Here is a 17,844-nt window from a genome sequence, read left to right as displayed (position 1 = left end):
TATCATTTAGCTTTTGGTTCAATGCACCCTCCAAGCTCAGTCTTTTATATTGTTTGCAGAGGAATTGTCTGACTCCTGTGCAGATAAATGCTTCGTAACTAAAAGTTTGTTATTGTCAGGTTGGCTCTTCTCAGATCTGCCCCCAGGGGTGGGTGCAGAGGTGGAGAAAGCTGTGAGTTTGATTTTTTTTTCTCGATATTCTCTTTCTCTTCTGAATTTGAATGTTTTAAGGAATTAAATCAAAGGTGGATGAGCTGAAAGCAGCCTATGACAGAGAGGAGTCTCCAAATTTGGAAGAATATGAGCCTAACACTGTAGCCAGTTTGTTGAAGCAGTATTTGCGGGACCTTCCAGAGAACCTGCTCACCAAAGAGCTTCTGCCTCGCTTTGAAGAGGCCTGTGGGAGGAGCACGGAGAGTGAGAAAGCGCAGGAATTCCAGCGCCTGCTGAAGGAGCTGCCGGAGTGCAACCAGCTCCTGATTTCCTGGCTGATCGTGCACATGGACCATGTTATTGCAAAGGAACTGGAAACAAAAATGAATATACAGAACATTTCCATAGTGCTCAGCCCAACTGTCCAGGTACATGGCCGTCTCTGCACACGTGCTCTCTGGTGCTGGCCCTGGGGAGTTAGGGGAACATTCTTTCTTGCTGAGTCACATTCAAAGCAATTAGCCAGTGAAAGTAGATAATGAATTAGCCTGAACATTGGTCTTTTTCTTTCATAATGTGGACATTGTCGACATAAAAGATAATGAGCATATTTGCCCACTAGCTTGTAGCTATGTAATTTGAATGTTGTATAATCTTTGATGTGAGTTTATTAACCAGTTCCTGATGACAGTGATCTGTCATTAGTCGAGAAGGACCCCATAGTACCTGCAGTTACAGAGTTCATCTATAGAATTTTTTTTTTTTAAGGAAGATTAGTCATGAGCTAACTGCTGCCAATCCTCCTCTTTTTGCTGAGGAAGACTGGCCCTGAGCTAACATCCATTCCCATCTTCCTCTACTTTATACGTGGGACGCCTACCACAGCATGGCTTGACAAGCGGTGCCATGTCCGCACCCGGGATCCGAACCGGCGAACCCTGGGCCGCTGAAGCGGAGCGTGTGCACTTAACTGCTGTGCCACCGGCCCGGCCCCAAATCTATAGAATTTTTAAGATTTCGGTTATTTCTTCAAATAGCGCTATTGCTTAATTATATCACACACACATATGAGACTCAGGTACAAAGGGGCCTCTCGTTATTTGGTCAGGGGTTTAACCTGAAGATTTATTTATAAAGGTAGATCTTAGAGAAGCATTTCAGAGACTCTGAGTCTGAGGAGCCGTTTCAGGGAATTGGGTAGTGTGGTAATTGGTGTCTCTTCGCAACGTGAATACTTGGCCTGCATTTATTGCTGCTCATTTCCTGCTGATGGCGAGTGTATGTTTTCCTTTAATTAGATTATTGATATTTTACTCAGGCCAAACACAAAAGGCAAAAAAATGAGATGATGGTTATGTTTTTTATTTTAAGCCCTCTTTGGCCAATATACTAGGTTATTATCAGTCATTGTCTGTTATAACACACTTTTATAGGATGTATTTATTCTTTCATTGCTCATTGGCTATATTTTGGAAGCAAAATGTTTCTCACATTTCAGGTTTATCACTCATATTGGTCAGGATCTCAGAGTTTGGTGAATATTACATTGTTACTTAATATTACTATATAGGGGTAACAGTATCACAGAAGATTGAAGTGTATATTGTAAGAGTAAGATTTAGGTAGGAAATAATTTCTCTCCTTAGCTTCCCAGCCAGCCTAATGCCATGATCTAGCATCTGAACCTCGTACTTACACCCTGGCCGTGCACGTCTGCCCGGAGGCGTTCGCGTCTGGAGTGAAGACTCTCGCTGTCAGCCCAGCTTACAGCTGCAAATGCTCTTTCTTCCTTCCCATTCCCCGGGAGAGCCAGTGGTGTTAAAAGTTCTCAAAATAACTTGAAATAAGGAACATGAGGTTTTTTTGATCAGTTAATATTGTAGTGCTAAAAAAGAACAAATTGATGGTCATCAGCTTCTGCATCCTTTTCCTGGCTTTTTTCCCCCAATTCCTTGTGGTGCTTGAGTACATGACTTAGTTCATATTTTTCCACTCTCTAAATTGGTCACTAATTAGCAAAGCATATCTAGTCACTACTGAGGAAAACTTTAATTCACATATCCAGAATTAAAAGATGTGCTATGTGATAAACAGAAATTAAATGAGGTGAAATGGTAATTTTAGTGGATTTCTTGCAAATCTTTTTACTTTTTTCTTAGATTAGCAATCGTGTCCTGTATGTGTTCTTCACGCATGTGCAAGAGCTCTTTGGAAATGTGGTACTAAAGCAAGTGACAAAACCTCTTCGATGGTCTAACATGGCCACCATGCCCACACTGCCAGAGACCCAGGAGAGCATCAAGGAGGAGATCAGGAGACAGGTGTGTGTGCTGAGCCCTGCGCCTGAGCCCTGAGGGGCCCACCTCGCTCCTACCCTTTTGGAGACATGAAGATGATGATGGTGGTGGTGATGATGATGATGATGATGATGAGCTCTTGTTCATTAAGCACTTTCTGTGTGTCTGCAGCTGTTAGGCACATTCTTCATGACACACTGAAGCCAGAAATTTCCATTTGGCCTATTTCATTCTAATGAAGTCAGAATATCATGGTAGAAACAGCACAGGTTTTGAAATCAAAAGACCTGGCTTTAATTTCTTGCTCTGCTCCTGATTGACTGATTTTAGGCAAATTGCTTAATGTCTTTAAGCCTCAGTGATCCCATTTTAAAATGGATCCTCTCGTAGGTTTGATGTGAAATTTACCATAAATGAGATAATGCATTAAAGATGCTCAGCTGGTGCCAGGCCCGTTGTAAGCAGTCGAGAAATGTTAGTTTATCTGGACAAGGTTGCTGTTCCCTGCTGTATTTTACAAATAAGAATACTGAAACTTGGGCGAGTTAAATAACTTACTTTGTGTCACATGTTTACTAAGCTGTAGAGCCAAGATTTGACCCCAAATCCAGTGCTCTTCCACTATGCTACTTTGACAGAAGAAACGGTGCCATTTGGGTGTATGTGTGTTTGGCAAGCTGAGTAAGAAATTCAGGACTACACAAGAAATTTACTTACATTTGATGATTATTCCATCTTTTATTTGCATACGCGTTATCAAATCCCTCCTTGCTTTTCTTCCCTTTTATCTGCTCCAAGCTCCCATTTCTTCTTACTTGATGATGTGTTGGGGGAAGGGACGTGAATGAACTGCTATTGAACCAATGTAACAATGAATGAGAGCCTAATGCTGAGGCATAACAATAAGAATGATTTTTCAGTCATATCCTTGAATAAATAATTTGTGCCACAATTTTATTCCTTTAGTGATAATTGAAAAATAGTTAATTCTACATCTTTAGAAATTGCATGTGGTTTTATTTTAAGATAAGACATGGAATACTACTCAGTATGTGGTGTATTGTTTTCTAGGAGTTTCTTTTGAATTGTTTACATCGAGATCTGCAGGGTGGGATAAAGGATTTATCTAAAGAAGAAAGACTATGGGAAGTACAAAGAATTTTGACAGCCCTCAAGAGAAAACTGAGAGAAGCTAAAAGACAAGTGAGTAAATTTATTTTTGGTACATCATGTTTATAATAAAATATAAAAAGAATGTGTTGGAATCTTTTATATACTGTTTCAAGTTATTTTAAATATACAATATATACATGTCTCTTGAAGTGAAGTTCCCTCATGGGAAATTTACTCCCTCAAATGTTCCCAGTTCTGGATGATTGATCCTTCAGCTCAGTCTCAGGGAAATGTTTAATTTAGAAAGTTGGGGTTTTTTATTAAACATGATTCTACTAAAAGATGTTTTCTCATTTCCTGCTTGGTCGTACCTGTGAACAGAGCTTTCTAAGCATGAGCGGCGGGCGGACAGTGATGCATCTCCAAGTCTGCTGGGGGATTTGAGGCCTTGGCGGCAGCTCTTTCAAAGCTCGTGGAGGTGCTGCAGATCAGGAGGGATTTTCTTTTCCTAATAATAGGAAGCGTGGCAGGGGACTCCTGATAAGTTTGGGGGTTGTGAGTCGGACTTTTGATCTCCCCTCTAGTTTAGTGTGTGTTGCTTGGCTCTGGGACTCTGAGTTTCCCAGCCACACCACAGCTAAGATCCCAGATCTCTGGACCCTCTTAAAACCTGCATGCAGATTCAGTGGCAGGTTCAAACAATGCTTCCAAGGCACATTAGTTAGCATTTATCAGACTGAGAGAACGTGACTGATGGCGCGTGACCATTGTAGTTGTGCTAAAAGACAAAGACAACCACGCACTGTCGTTGCTTTGAGGTTAGATGTTTGCGTTTATGTGGAGGATAGCTTTGTCAGAAAGGAAACGTCCACGGGATTTTTACATGTGCATTCCAGGACTGGCAGAAGCCCTCTGTGTGTTTTTCTTCCTTCTTGTCTCCTGCTTACCAGGTTATCTATCTGTTGCTTCCTCTGCCTGTTTATTGTTAGTGTTAGTCATATTCCCTTCATGATCCAGCCTGGAATCGGGTTTTTGTGACTGACCAACCAGGCCACGTGATTGTGATTGTTGACCATGTGGCATTGCCCATCAGCCTTTAGAGGGAGGGTCTGTGACCTAGAACATGGCTGATGTGGGTTTGGCTTTTGTTTCTCTTGCTTCTGTATCTCTCTTGGGTAAAGGGATTTTGTCGTAGCAAACCAGAGCCAACACAGGAAGAGATGGAATGCCTTTACTTGACCAGTTTTCTTGATGCTGTCTTTTCATGCCTGCTCATTAATTCACAAAAAACTCAGAAGGTTCTATCAAGTTGATTTTAGCATTGAGGAATAAATGGCTTTTAAAGATAGAAGTAATATAATTCATTATATTAACAGACTGAAAATAAGAAAAACCACAAGATGATGTCAATAGATGCAGAAAAAGCACTTGGCAGAATGCAACACTTATTCATGATAAAAACTCTTAGCAAACAACTTCCTTAGCCTGATAAAGGACATTTACAAAAAAGTCTATGGTTAATGTTATAGTTAATGGTGAAAGTCTGCTTTCCACTAAGATTGGGTGTACAAGGCAAGGATTCCTGCTCTCACCACTTCAGTATTGTATTAGAGCTTCACTCTAGCCATGCAATAAAATGAATAAAAGGGGAATACAGATTGGAGAGAAATAAGTCTGTATAACGTAGATAACATGATCATCTGTGTGTAAAATCCTAAGGAATCTATGAAAAAAACCTAATAGGTGAGTTTAGTAAGGTTGTAGGATACAAGATCAGATATACAGAAGTCTGTTGTATTTCTTTATATTTAAAGCAATGAACAATTGGTTATTAAACCGAAAAAGGAAAAAGAAGACCTAAGTAAGTGGAGCGATATATCTCAATGTTGTTCAGATGTTAGGTTTTCTCAAATTAATCTGTAGGTTCATTCCCAGTCAAAATCTAAAGAGATGGTTTTTGTAGAAATTAACCAGCTCTCCACGTGGAAATACAAATGACCTAGAATAGCCTAAATGATTTTGAAAAAGAACAGTGTTGGAGCACTCACGCTGCCTGATTGTAAGACTTCTATAAAGCTGCAGTAATCAAGACAGCAGGTATCGGACAGGGCAGATGTATAGAATAGAAAGTTCAGAAATGGACCCACACATATATGCAATCAATTTTCAACAGAGATGCCAAGACAATTCAGTGGGGAAGGGTTTTCTTTTCAACAAATGGTGCTGGAACAATTGGATACCTATATGCAAAAAAAAGAACCTTGGCTCTTTCCACACAACATATACAAAAATTAACTCAAAGTGAATTATATTCTAAAATCCAAAGAAAACTTCCAGAGGAAAACAAAAAATCTTACTGAGGCAGTAAGTAAGTAAGTAACAAATTACTAAGGCAGTGATTTCTTAAATGGGACACAAAGCTCACAAACTATGAAAGAAAAATTTGATAAATTATATTGCATCAAAGTTTTAAAACATGTTCTTCAAAAGACACTGTTAAGAAAACAAATAAGCCAGAGGCTGACAAAATATTTGCAAAAAGCATGTATCTGATAAAGGACTTGAACTAGAATATATAAAAAACTCTTAGAACTTAATTAGAAGACAACTCATATTTTCTTTTAGATTTTAGTTTTTAGAGCAGTTTTATGTTCACAGCAAAATTAAGAGGAAAGTGTAGAGATTTCCCATATACCTCCTTACCCACTGTGTGCATTATCTCCTCCATTATCAACATCTCCACCAGAGTGGAACGTTTGTTACAATAACAGTTCAATTTTAAAAAGGCAAAAATTTGAACAAGTACTTTACCAAAGATGATGTACAGATGGCAAATAGCACATGCAAAGATGTTCAACATCATTAATCATTAAGGAAATGCAAATTAAAATCACAATGAGATGCCACTACACACCAGCCAGAATGGCTAAAAAACTAAGTGTCGACAAGAATGTAGAGCAACCGGAATTCTCATATATTGCTCTTGGTAATGTAAATGGTACAGTCATTTTGGAAAACAGTTTGGCAGTTTCTTACAAAGTTAAACGTGGTTACCATATGACCTAGCAATCCCACTCCTAGGTATTTATCTAAGAGAAGAAAGCATATACCTGCAGAGAGCATATGCAAGATGTTCACAACAACTCTAGTTTAATAGCTCAAAACTAGAAAGGACCCAAATGTCTGTCAGCTGGTGAATGGATCAACAAATTGGGGTACATTCATATCAAAGCATGTTACTCAGCAAACTACCGATACAAATGACAATATAGACGAATTGTAAAAGCATTATGCTTTTAGGTAAAAAAGACTACTTACTGATTGATGCAGTTTATATTACACTGAAGAAAAGGGAAAACTATAGCAATGGAAAGCAAGTCAGTGGTCGCCAGGGGCCAGCAGAAGGTGGAAGAGCCCAAGGGTACTTTGTGTGGTGATGAAAATGTTCTGTATCATGATTGTGGTGGTAGTTACTTGACTGTATGCATTTGTCAAAACTAATTGAATTGTATGCTTAGAATTGACCCCCTCCCAAAAAAAAGTATCACGGAAAGTAATTTATGTGAAAGGGTTCCAGAAATGATGAGCACGTTAACCAGAATTGAACATTTTCCACAGTGAAGCCATAGACAAAGATCCACATGTTATTTTCCAAGCCCAGTTAGCAAATGCCCATCTATCCAGGTGGTTCATCTGACTGTTACTGTTATTTTTCAATTCTAGGAAATGAGAGGGAAACTTCTAGAATGGTGAATGGTGTGAATTTGTTGCATATGTGTTATATATAGGCTAACCAATTCTTTTTCACGTCTTACTTGACAGGAGTGTGAAACCAAGATTGCACAAGAGATAGCCAGTCTTTCAAAAGAGGATGTTTCCAAAGAGGAAATGAATGAAAATGAAGAAGTTATAAATATTCTCCTTGCCCAGGTAAGCTAAATTCTTTTTCTCTATTTGCAGGATTCTCTTTTTTTAAATAAAAATTGTATATATAGGCACACGTCGTTTTATTGCGCTTCACTTTATTGCACTTGGCAGATAATTGCTCTTTTTACAGGACTCTCCACCAGCAAAAAGATTGTGACTCATTGAAGGCCCAGATGATGGTTCGCATTTTTTAGCAATAAAGTATTTTTTAATTAAGGTGTATACATTGTTTTTCTAGACATAATGCTGTTGCATACTTAGTAGACTACAGTATAGTGTAAACATAACTTTTTTATGTACTGGGAAACCAAAAAAATTTATGTGACTCACTTTATTGCAATATTCACTTTATTGTGGTGGTCTGGAACTGAACCCACAATATCTCTGGGCTGTGCCTGTATTTAAGGTGAACAACATGATGATTTGATCTACTTATACGTAGTGAAATGATTGCTACAGTTAAGCTACCAACATCTCCCCGTTTCCCCTACCCTCAAGGTAACCACTCTTCTACTCTCTGTGTCTGTGAGTTCAAGGTTTTTTCTTTTTGGTGAGGGAGATTAGCCCTGAGCTAATATCTGTTCCCAATCTTCTTCTTTTTGCTTGAGGAAGATTGTCTCTGAGCTAACATCTGTGCCAGTTTTCCTCTACTTTGTATATGGGATGCCATCACAGCATGGCTTGATGAGCCATGTGTAGGTCTGTGCCTGGGATCCAAACCCTCGAACCCCAGGCCACCAAAGTGGAGTGCACGAACTTAACTGCTATACCACCAGGCTGGCCCCTCAACTTTTTTTTTAAGATTCTACATCTAAGTGAGATTGTCTTTGTCTGGCTTATTTCACTTAGCATAATGTCCTCTCAGTTCATCCACGTTGTCATAAATGACAGGATTTCCTTCTTTCTCATGGCTGAATAATATTTGTGTGTCTGTGTGTGTGTATACATCCCATATCTTCTTTATCCATTCATCCATGGATAGACACTTAGGTTGTTTCCATATCTTGGCTATTGTGAATAATGCTGCTATGAACCCGGAAGTGCAAATGTCTCTTTAATATCCTGTTTTCGTTTCCTTTGGATATATATATCTAAAAGTGGATTGCTGGATCATGTGATAGTTCTAGGTTTTATTTTTTGGGGAGCCATCGTACTGTTTTCCACAATGGCTGTACCAATTTACATTCCCACCGACAGTGTACAAGGGCTCCCTTTTCTCTACAGCTTTGCCAACACTTATCTTTTGGTTTTTGACGTAACAGATATGAGGTGGTATCTCATTGTTTTGATTGGCATTTCCCTGATGATTAGTGACATTGAACATCTTTTCATATACCTGTTAGCCATTATGTATGTCTTCTTTTAAGAAATGTCTATTCAGATCCTTTGCCCATTTTTTAACCAGGTTGTTTATTTTCTTTCTATTGAGTTGTTTGAGTTCCTTATATATTTTGGATATTTACCCCTTATCAGATACATGGTTTGCAGATATTTTCTCTCCTTCCATGGGTTGTCTCTTCACTCTGTTGATTGTTTCCTTTGCTGGGCAAAAGTTTTTCAATGTGATGCAGTCTCACTTGTCTGTTTTTGCTTTTGTTACCTCTGCTTTTGGGGTCATATCTAAAAAATCATTTCCCAGATCTATGCCAAGAAACTTTTTCCCTATGTTTTCTTCTAATAGTTTTGTTGATGCAGGTCTCACACTTAAATCTTTAGTCAATTTTGAGTTGATTTTTGTATATGGAATGAGACAAGGGTTCAGTTTGATTCTTTTACATGTAGAAAACCAGTTTACCAACACCATTTCTTGAAGAGTCTGTCCTTTCTCCATTGTGTGTTCTTGGCACCTTTGTCAAAGATCAATTGATCATAAATACGTGGATTTATTTCTGGGCTCTCCATCCTGCACCATTGGTTTGTATGTCTACTTTTATGCCAGTACCATAGTGTTTTGATTATTGTAGCTTTGTAGGATATTTTGAAATGAAGTAGTGTGATCCCTCCAACTTTGTTCATTTTGTTCTAGAGATGTCATTGAATCCGTAGATCACTTTGGGTAGTATCAACATCTAAACAATATTATTTCTTCTGATCCATGAACATGGGATATCTTCCCATTTATTTGTGTCGTCGTCAGTTTCTTTCATCAGTGTTTTATAGTTTTCAGTGGATAGCTCTTTCACCTCTTTGGTTACATTTATTCTAAGTTTTTTTTTTTTTTTTGGATGATATTGTAAATGGAATGGTTTTCTTAAATTTCTTTTTCAGATAGTTTGTTGTTAGTGTATAGAAGTGCAACTGATTTTTGTATGTTAATTTTGTATCCTGCAACTTTACTGAATTTGTTTATTAGTTCTAACAGTTATTGGGTGAAGTCTTTAGGGTTTTCTGTATATAAGATCATGTTGTCTGCAAAAAGAGACAATTTTACTTCTTTCCAATTTGAATACCTTTTATTTCTTTTTCTTGTCTAATTATTCTGGCTAGGACTTCCAGTACTGTATTGAGTGGAACTACTGAGAGTGGGCACCCTTGTCTTGTTCTTAGTCTTAGAGGAAATGCTTTCGACCTTTCACTGTTGAGTATGATGTTATCTATGGGCTTGTCGTATATGGCCTTTATTATGTTGACCTATGTTCTTCTTATATCCACTTTTTGAGAGTTTTTATCATGAAAGGCTATTGAATTTTGTCAGATGCTTTTTTGCATCTATTGAAATGATCAAATGATTTCTATTTTTCAGTCTATTAATGTGGTGTATCACATTTATTGATTTGCATCCCAGAGATAAATCCCACTTGATCATGGTGTATGATCGTTATAATGTGTTGTTGAATTTGGTTCGCTAGTATCTTATTGAGGACTTTTGCATCTATGTTCATTAGGGAAATTGGCCTGTAATTTTCTTTTCTTGTAGTCTTTTCTTCCTCGTCTGGCTCTGGTGTGAGGGTAATGCTGACCTCTTAAAATGCATTTGGGAGTGTTCCTTTCTCTTCAGTTTTCTGGAAGAGTTTGAGAAGGATTGGCATTAATTCCTCTTTCTATGTTTGGTAGATTTCATCTGTGAAGCCATCTGGTCCTGGTCTTTTCTTGGTTGGGAGATATTTGATTACTGATTTAGTCTCCTTACTTCTGATTGGTCTGGTCAGATTTTCTGTTTCTTCATGATTCAGTCTTGGTAGGTTGTATGTTTCTAAGAACTTATCATTTCATTTCTTCTTGGTTATCCAGTTTGTTGGTGTATAAATGTTCATAGTTGTCTCGTACAGACCTTTGTATTTCTCTGTAAAAGCTGTAGTGTTTCCTCTTTGATTTATAATTTTATTTGGGTCCTCTCTTTTTCTCTTAGTCTAGCTAAAGGTTTGTCAAGTTTTTCTTTTCAAAAAGCAACTCTTAGTTTCATTGATCTTTTGTGTTGTTTTTCTAGTCACCACTTCATTTATTTCTGCTCTGATCTTTATTTTTTCCTTCCTTCTGCTAATTTTAGGTAGAGTTTGTTCTTTTTTTAGTTCTTTGAGGTATAAAGATAGGTTGACGTCTTTCTTTTTTTCTTAATGTAGGCATTTATAGTATAAACCTTGCTCTCCAAATTGCTTTTGCTGCATTCCATAAGCCATGGTATGTTCTGTTTCCATTTTCATTTGTCTCTAGATGTTATGTGATTTCTTCTTTGACCCAGTGGTTGTTCAGGAGTGTGTTGCAAGACTGTAAATGGTCATTTTATATCACAATTTGAGAAGCTCAACTACAGAGGTGTGACTCTTCTCACCAAACTTGTAAGATGGTTCAGTGGCTTTAGAGGACTGTGCCTGTTGTGTTTGGCCCTACCTTAATGTGGAGTTTGCTGAAGTACTCAGCTGGGGAAAGGAACTGGCTTCTGTTGAGTGAGTGCTGCTTACTGGACACTGTTCTAGATGCTTTATTTCATCTCATCTCATCCATACACAGATCTGAGTTACCTATAACGTGCCCTAATTTACAGATTAGTGGTACTTGTTCCATTTTAATGAGATTGGACTTTAATAAATATTTTTAAAACATATTCTTCCTGATGTCACAAATTTTGGGATCCTTAAAGTGTAATGATACAGATTTTAACTGATAGTTGTTGCTAATAACAGCTTTTAGATATTTTAGATATTAGATTTTATTCTTTGCAGGTGAAAGTCAGATGTTGGAGATGAATTGTTTTATTATTCCCACACTGATTTGACAAATAGCTGTTGAGTATCTACTGTATTCCAGGCATAGAGCTCAAGACGAGCTCTTTTCTTTCTTTCTAAATTTCTCAAGTTACCCTTACTCTGTTCTAGAAGTTCCCAGAGTTTAACCAGAAAGGAATGAAGTTCTAGGCTCTGACATTGTGTTTTCAGAAACTCATGTATGTGGGATACCTAAAGCCTTACAAGTTTCAGTCCTTTTCTGTCACTTCTGAAAAATACATTGTTTTGCCAAGCAGGAACACATAGCTCTTCCCCTGAAGAGAGAAGAAAGTCCCAGATTTAGTCTTTCTTTTGGAGGTTTTCAATCTGGTATTTTCTGGGACACGAGGTTAGCAGGTGTGCCGAGGTGAGGAAAGCATCTCTGTTTAGAAACAGCTGGGGAGCACCGCACAGCCCCTCCAGGAGGGTCTCCGTGCGTGCTGGGGGCTCTAGAGCTTGACCACAGCGTCTTTCAAGATCGACCACGGGTGCTTATCCTCAGTACCTATTTGGAAGGAAATGCTGTAGACCCTTTTCTGCCTCCAGCTCCTAATTTCCATAGCCTTACATCTCTGTTACCACCTAAGTTTTGTCTGCTCTGGTCTCTAGGTTGGAGGAGCTTGGGCAGATGGGGATTTTTCCCCGTGGGTGATCCAGTCAGTTTTAGAAATGTATATTCTGTTAAAGCAGAATATTTACTGTTTAAATATTATCTCTGGGGACATGAGTTGAGGAGGACGGTGGCTTGTGGTGAGGAGAAAACATTTCTCCTGTGAGCCTCTTTTCTTCACTAGATGTGCTTTAAGGCGACGCTGACACCAGCTGCGCATCTCCTGGGTCCTTCTTTCCTTGGTGACACTATCAAAGGCCACCATGGCCCTAAAACAGACTGCCTTTACTGAGAGGTGGGAAGACACTCAGGAAGGGCTGGGAAGCACTAACAGACTTAGTCACCTGAACTTGGGCTTTGTGCCCAGTGTGTAGCCTCACAGGGAGTCTTTGCAAAACCAGGACATGGGATTCCTAAGCAGCATTTTATGTCGTGAGAAGAATCCAGTCATTCCTCTCAAATAGCTTAGTTTACATTTTCTCAAAGAAGCCTTTTCTTCGCATTAACGAAAGAGGATATTTTTTGGTTGTACAGTACAACAAGCTTTCTCATAACTTGTGTGTTAGGTATATGGGGCTAAAGAATTCACAGATACCTAGGAGACCACCCAAAAAGTGACATTTCCCAGACTCAGACTCTGAAAAGTGTTCACCAGTGATCATTATTGTAGGAGAATGAGATTCTGACGGAGCAGGAGGAGCTTCTGGCCATGGAGCAGTTCCTGCGCCGACAGATCGCCTCAGAGAAGGAGGAGATCGAGCGCCTCAGAGCCGAGATTGCCGAGATTCAGAGGTACGAGAAGCTGAGGATTTGGCATTTCCAAGAATATTTACTTAAATATAAGCTTAACTGTTTCAGCTCTTGAAGGATTAGGCATCTGAAATTAATCATCTTTAAGGTTCTTACTTAGTAAGTCTTAAGAATGGTGTTATGTTGAGTAGACTCATGAGAACCTGGGAACTCTGAAAGAAGGGAGGTGACAGACAAGCATACCTTGCTCTGCTGGTCTGTAAAGTTGTCCTTGGCCTCTTGCCCCTGCAGTCGTCAGCAGCACGGCCGAAGCGAAACGGAGGAATACTCCTCTGACAGTGAGAGCGAGAGTGAGGACGAGGAGGAGCTGCAGGTCATCCTGGAGGACCTGCAGAGGCAGAACGAAGAGCTGGAGGTGAGTCTGGGGAAAGATCACCAAAAACACCACAGTAATTCTAGAAACCACATCGTTTCTGTAGAAACCACATAGTTCCCCTTAGAATTGTTCTTCTTTTCCTTGGTAACCAACTGGGAGGCTGAATAGAGAGGGATACCGGGGGACATCTCACCAAAGCGCATGTGGGGCACGAGCTGACTTCTCGCCGAGCAGGTGGCACAGATGTGGCCTCCTCAGGCTGTCCTGAGGTGTGGTGACCTTTGCTGGCTGTGCTGTGCCACACAGTGCCTCCTCTCCCACCTCAAGGAAAGCCTCACCTGACTGCTGGTGTGAGCAGCTCGGCATGGTCTGGTCTGTGTTCCCAGAGAAGACGAACAGGACGAGAAATGCTAGTGGAAGAAGGAGAAGTCTCCTGAGCCTCCCTGTGGTAAAATGAGGGGCAGGGTTCTCTCTTAGTCTCAACCCATAAGCCACACACAGGCAAGAGGGAACTCGGCCCTAGGGGACCGGGACACAGCTGCACAGTGAAGAGAGCGTGGTGGGTGTCGGTGGTCTTGATCAGAATGTCCCTTCTTACCCTAAATAAAACAAAGTCTCTAGATGTTTCCCCTGAGGTTGAGAGAGAGAAGCCATTTTCTTCTTAGAGAGGAGTCTGAGAACAGTGGGACCTCTTGGTTCCCTCATTCAGGTGCGCTCAGCTGCTGGGGGAAGCCAGAGCTACCCACCGCAGAGAAAATTAGAATTCCCCACGAAACACCCCCTACAAAAGCCCTCTCCGCAGAATCTGCACCCAGAGTGCAGACAGGATGCCTGCTGAGGCCCAAGGTCATGATTCTCGCCACGGCGGGGGGGTGTCAGGGAAGCAGGGCAGGCGCTGAGACCTGGGCCACCAGGTCACTTCCATGCTCCAGGAAGGTCTCACCTTAGCACCTTACTTTGCTTTCTTAACATTTCACAGATCATATTAAAATCCTAAGGGGGAAAACATCCCAGATTTACAGTACTTGGGATGTAGGCTAAGCTACTGTAACAAAGAGTACTCTCGTGGTTTGAACAAGGTAGTTAGAGCTGTCCTCGGGTGGACATGCAGGTCTGCTATCCTCCACACAGGACTTTTTCCACTTGGGGTCCAAAGTGGCGGCTCTGAGTCTTGCCCACTCTTAGTCAGCAGGAAGGAGAAGGGCATCAAGGAATGCCTGTTATCGGGACGAGATGCACACATGGAACCCAGGCTTCGGGCCCCCTTTAGCGAAGGTCAGTCACGTGGCCTCGTGCCTGGGGGTGTGGGGTTAGCTCCTGTTTATGTCACTGCAGCTTTGCTGAGCGATGCAGGTAGTTTAAACTGATCATGCTTTTCTGTGGGTTGACTAAGTAGCACAGTTCGGATGGAAGATAATGCCATTCACACAAGACAAAGGACATTCACTTTTGAGACAAATCCAGGATTTTGTCCTGTCTCTAACTCCCCCTCTAATTGCTACTGAAGTCACTTGTACCTTCCCCTTAATTAAGGGCTAATCAGGAGCCAATTCAAAAACATAAATCTATTTTAAACAGTAGAATACTTAATATTAGTAAAATAATTATTTTCTGTTGGTACATTCATGTTTTCCAGATGTATTTACTCTTTTGTAATTAGGAGAGTTTATGTTCTTGAGTTTTATCCATTCTGAGTCATGGTGTTTATGTGCCTCTGGGCTTATTTGTGTTCGGTGTCTTATTTCACACCTGCATTGACTAAAACAAAAATAGATTCTTACGTAGGATACCCCACTGTTCTCTGCTCCTGAATCTTCGTCCTTTTGACCTTCTTGCTTAAGTGACAACTCATATTTCTGTTATTTCTCAAGATAAAGAACAATCATTTGAATCAAGCAATCCACGAGGAGCGAGAGGCCATCATCGAACTGCGCGTGCAGCTCCGCCTGCTCCAGCTGCAGCGAGCCAAGCCCGAGCCACAGGCGCAGGACGACACTGAGCCCGAGCGGCGCGGGGGTGCCGTCCAGCCACCCAGAGACGGCGCCCCGGAGACGAAAGCAGCTAAAGAGCAGCCAAAGGCAGGCAAGGAGCAGGCCAAGCCATCGCCGAGCAGAGACAGGAAGGAGACGGCCATCTGAGCGGCCCGTGCACGTGGCACCCCAGACCCAGCAAGACTGTGCATCTTACTGTAAACGCGGGAGTCAGAGCCACAGCTCTCGGCTGTGCATTCTATAAAGACGTCTTTTCTTCTCAAAGACTCTTCCCTCTCTCACACGTATGACTTCTCCGTGTCGGGCTCAGGTTACACGGGAGGACAAAGCGGTGGACGCATTGTGGGCTTGTAGGGGACAGATGAGTTTTCCAGATAGTGTCAGCTTATTTGAAGATTAATTTTCTTTGTTAACTTAAAATAACTATTTTAACCCTTGAGTGGCTTCTTTTTAAACCAAAAATCATCTTTCTTTGCTTTTTTATTACGGCAGAATCAGGATCTCTTTCTCTCGTTCAAGGTAGGGGGGACCAAACAAGGTAAATACTGTTCCTGCCTTGTGGCTCGCCCCGTAGTCTCGCCCTCCAGGATCTCTGCTTACCTAGTCACTCTTGCTTGTGCCTTTTACACCTTTTCGGTGCAGATTGTAAATGGGGAGCTGCCTCCTATTTCCTGACTGGCCAGAATGGCTCTTACTGGGGTTACCATTACCCACCCTCGTCACCCTCTCCTTTGACAGTCCTAAACCACAGTCCATGAGCCCGAGTCACCAGGACGGCCTAGTTGGCCTCAGACAGAGCTGCCTGTGGAGCCTGCCCCCTGGCCCTGGGGCAACGTGGCCGGTGGAGGAGCAGCCGCCTCGCTCCTTTGGCTCTTTCCGGCTCCTCACGGCTAGTGATCAGCAGGTGCTCCTCACTGGGTTGGTTGGTGGCAGCTGCCTTGGCCTAATGCACCCACACAAAGGATCTGTTTCTCAAACCAGAATCGTCAATGTGACTGACTTCCATTAAAAACAGAATGACTTAGATTGCTTGCTTGGGCTGGAATGTAAACGTCTCTTTGCCTGAATAAGCCATATATTTACTGTTAAACAAGTTTTCAATTCTCCATGTCGTCTCAGTGAACCTGCTGAGGACTCCCAATTGACGAGATTGAGCAATAGAAAACCTCCTTTTAATGCTAGCCGTGATCCCCAATCCTGTTTTCTTGCTTCTTTCACTTCTCTGGTGACCTGAGGCGTCTGGGGGGTCAGCTCTCAGGCACCTTCGTTCAGCCGCGCTCTGTCCAAATAAATGGCACCCATGAGGTAGGTCAGCTCTCATGGCTGTGAAGACAAACCCCACACACGGTGATGGAAACAAACCCCACGAGGGCTCTGTCCTCTCCTCCTAGTTAGTATTTATTTTCAGCACCTGTTTGATGCGGTTTTTTATCCTCTACCTATTGCACTGTTGTGACTTGTTGGCCATTATTTGATTTTTGTACGAAAAAAGCTTTGTTATAGAAATCAGCATACTATTTTTTTAAATCTGGAGAGAAGATATTATGGTGACTGAAAATATGGTCAGGTGTCAAATATAAATGTGTAAAGCCTTCTTGCTGTCCTGTCGGTCATGTTACATTCATTTTATATTTGCTGGCAATATTGAAGGTTTCTTTTTTGTTTGTGTAAACTCTAATTTCTATCAAGGTGTCATGGATTTTTAAAATTAGTATTTCATTACAGTTGTCTCAGCGTTGGTTAACTAATTTTGCCAGGACCATTATTGATCAAGCAAATAAATTCAACAGCCATTTGAGGAAAAAAGTTTGTTTTTTGTACACATTCTTTCTTTGAAATAGTTGAGTGCCCTGTGGTGGGCAAGGAGTTGGTGTGATACTTCTTTAAGGTGAACAGAACGTACTGGTATAACTTACTTGTGTTCCTCAGCCAGGCGGAAGTGATGCCCACTTGTTGGTTCCTAGAGGTCACAGCAAGGTCCTCCTCTGTCCCCACACCAGTGGCTGCCGCTGGGGAGCATGTGTGTGAGCAGTCCGGCTGGCTGAGATTGGGTTTGCAGCTGCTTCTGTGAGTGACATCTTGCTTCCAGTGGAAAGTGAGCTTTGACCCCTAGCACGACGCACAAGTCAGTTGGCCCAACTTGGCAAAGAAGTGGGTTGGTTCTTGCAAAGTGACTTTAGGGGATAACAGGGGTCTATTGGGCAGATTACCTAATTAGTGTTGATCAGGCCCTTCCTAATTAACTGGTTTAAGATTTCATTTCTGGGGCTGGCCCCGTGGCCGAGTGGTTAAGTTCGGGCACTCCGCTTTAGCAGCCCAGGATTTCACTGGTTCAGATCCTGGGTGCAGACATGGCGCTGCTCGTAAGCCACGCTGAAGCAGGATGCCACATAGCACAACCAGAGGCGCTCACAACTAGAATGTA

The 17,844-nt window shown here is 41.3% G+C and overlaps 1 protein-coding gene across 2 annotated transcripts in view; it reads left to right on the top strand.

Annotated features, from left to right (window-relative positions):
- RALBP1 (ralA binding protein 1) overlaps positions 1–17,225 on the top strand; it is a 61,604-nt gene extending 44,379 nt beyond the window's left edge. For both annotated transcript variants that reach the window (XM_014837334.3, XM_014837333.3), the window contains exons 4-10: positions 232–581; positions 2,313–2,474; positions 3,522–3,653; positions 7,386–7,493; positions 12,973–13,094; positions 13,344–13,467; positions 15,300–17,225. In XM_014837334.3, the coding sequence (XP_014692820.1) occupies positions 232–581; positions 2,313–2,474; positions 3,522–3,653; positions 7,386–7,493; positions 12,973–13,094; positions 13,344–13,467; positions 15,300–15,566 (1,265 nt within the window). In that variant the 3' untranslated portion in view covers positions 15,567–17,225. The remainder of the gene's footprint in view (positions 1–231; positions 582–2,312; positions 2,475–3,521; positions 3,654–7,385; positions 7,494–12,972; positions 13,095–13,343; positions 13,468–15,299) is intronic.
- The last annotated feature ends 619 nt before the right edge of the window (positions 17,226–17,844 follow it).

The sequence above is a fragment of the Equus asinus genome, chromosome 7 (assembly GCF_041296235.1).
Source record: "Equus asinus isolate D_3611 breed Donkey chromosome 7, EquAss-T2T_v2, whole genome shotgun sequence".
NCBI lineage: Eukaryota > Metazoa > Chordata > Mammalia > Perissodactyla > Equidae > Equus > Equus asinus.
This window is presented reverse-complemented; position numbering and strand designations above follow the sequence as displayed.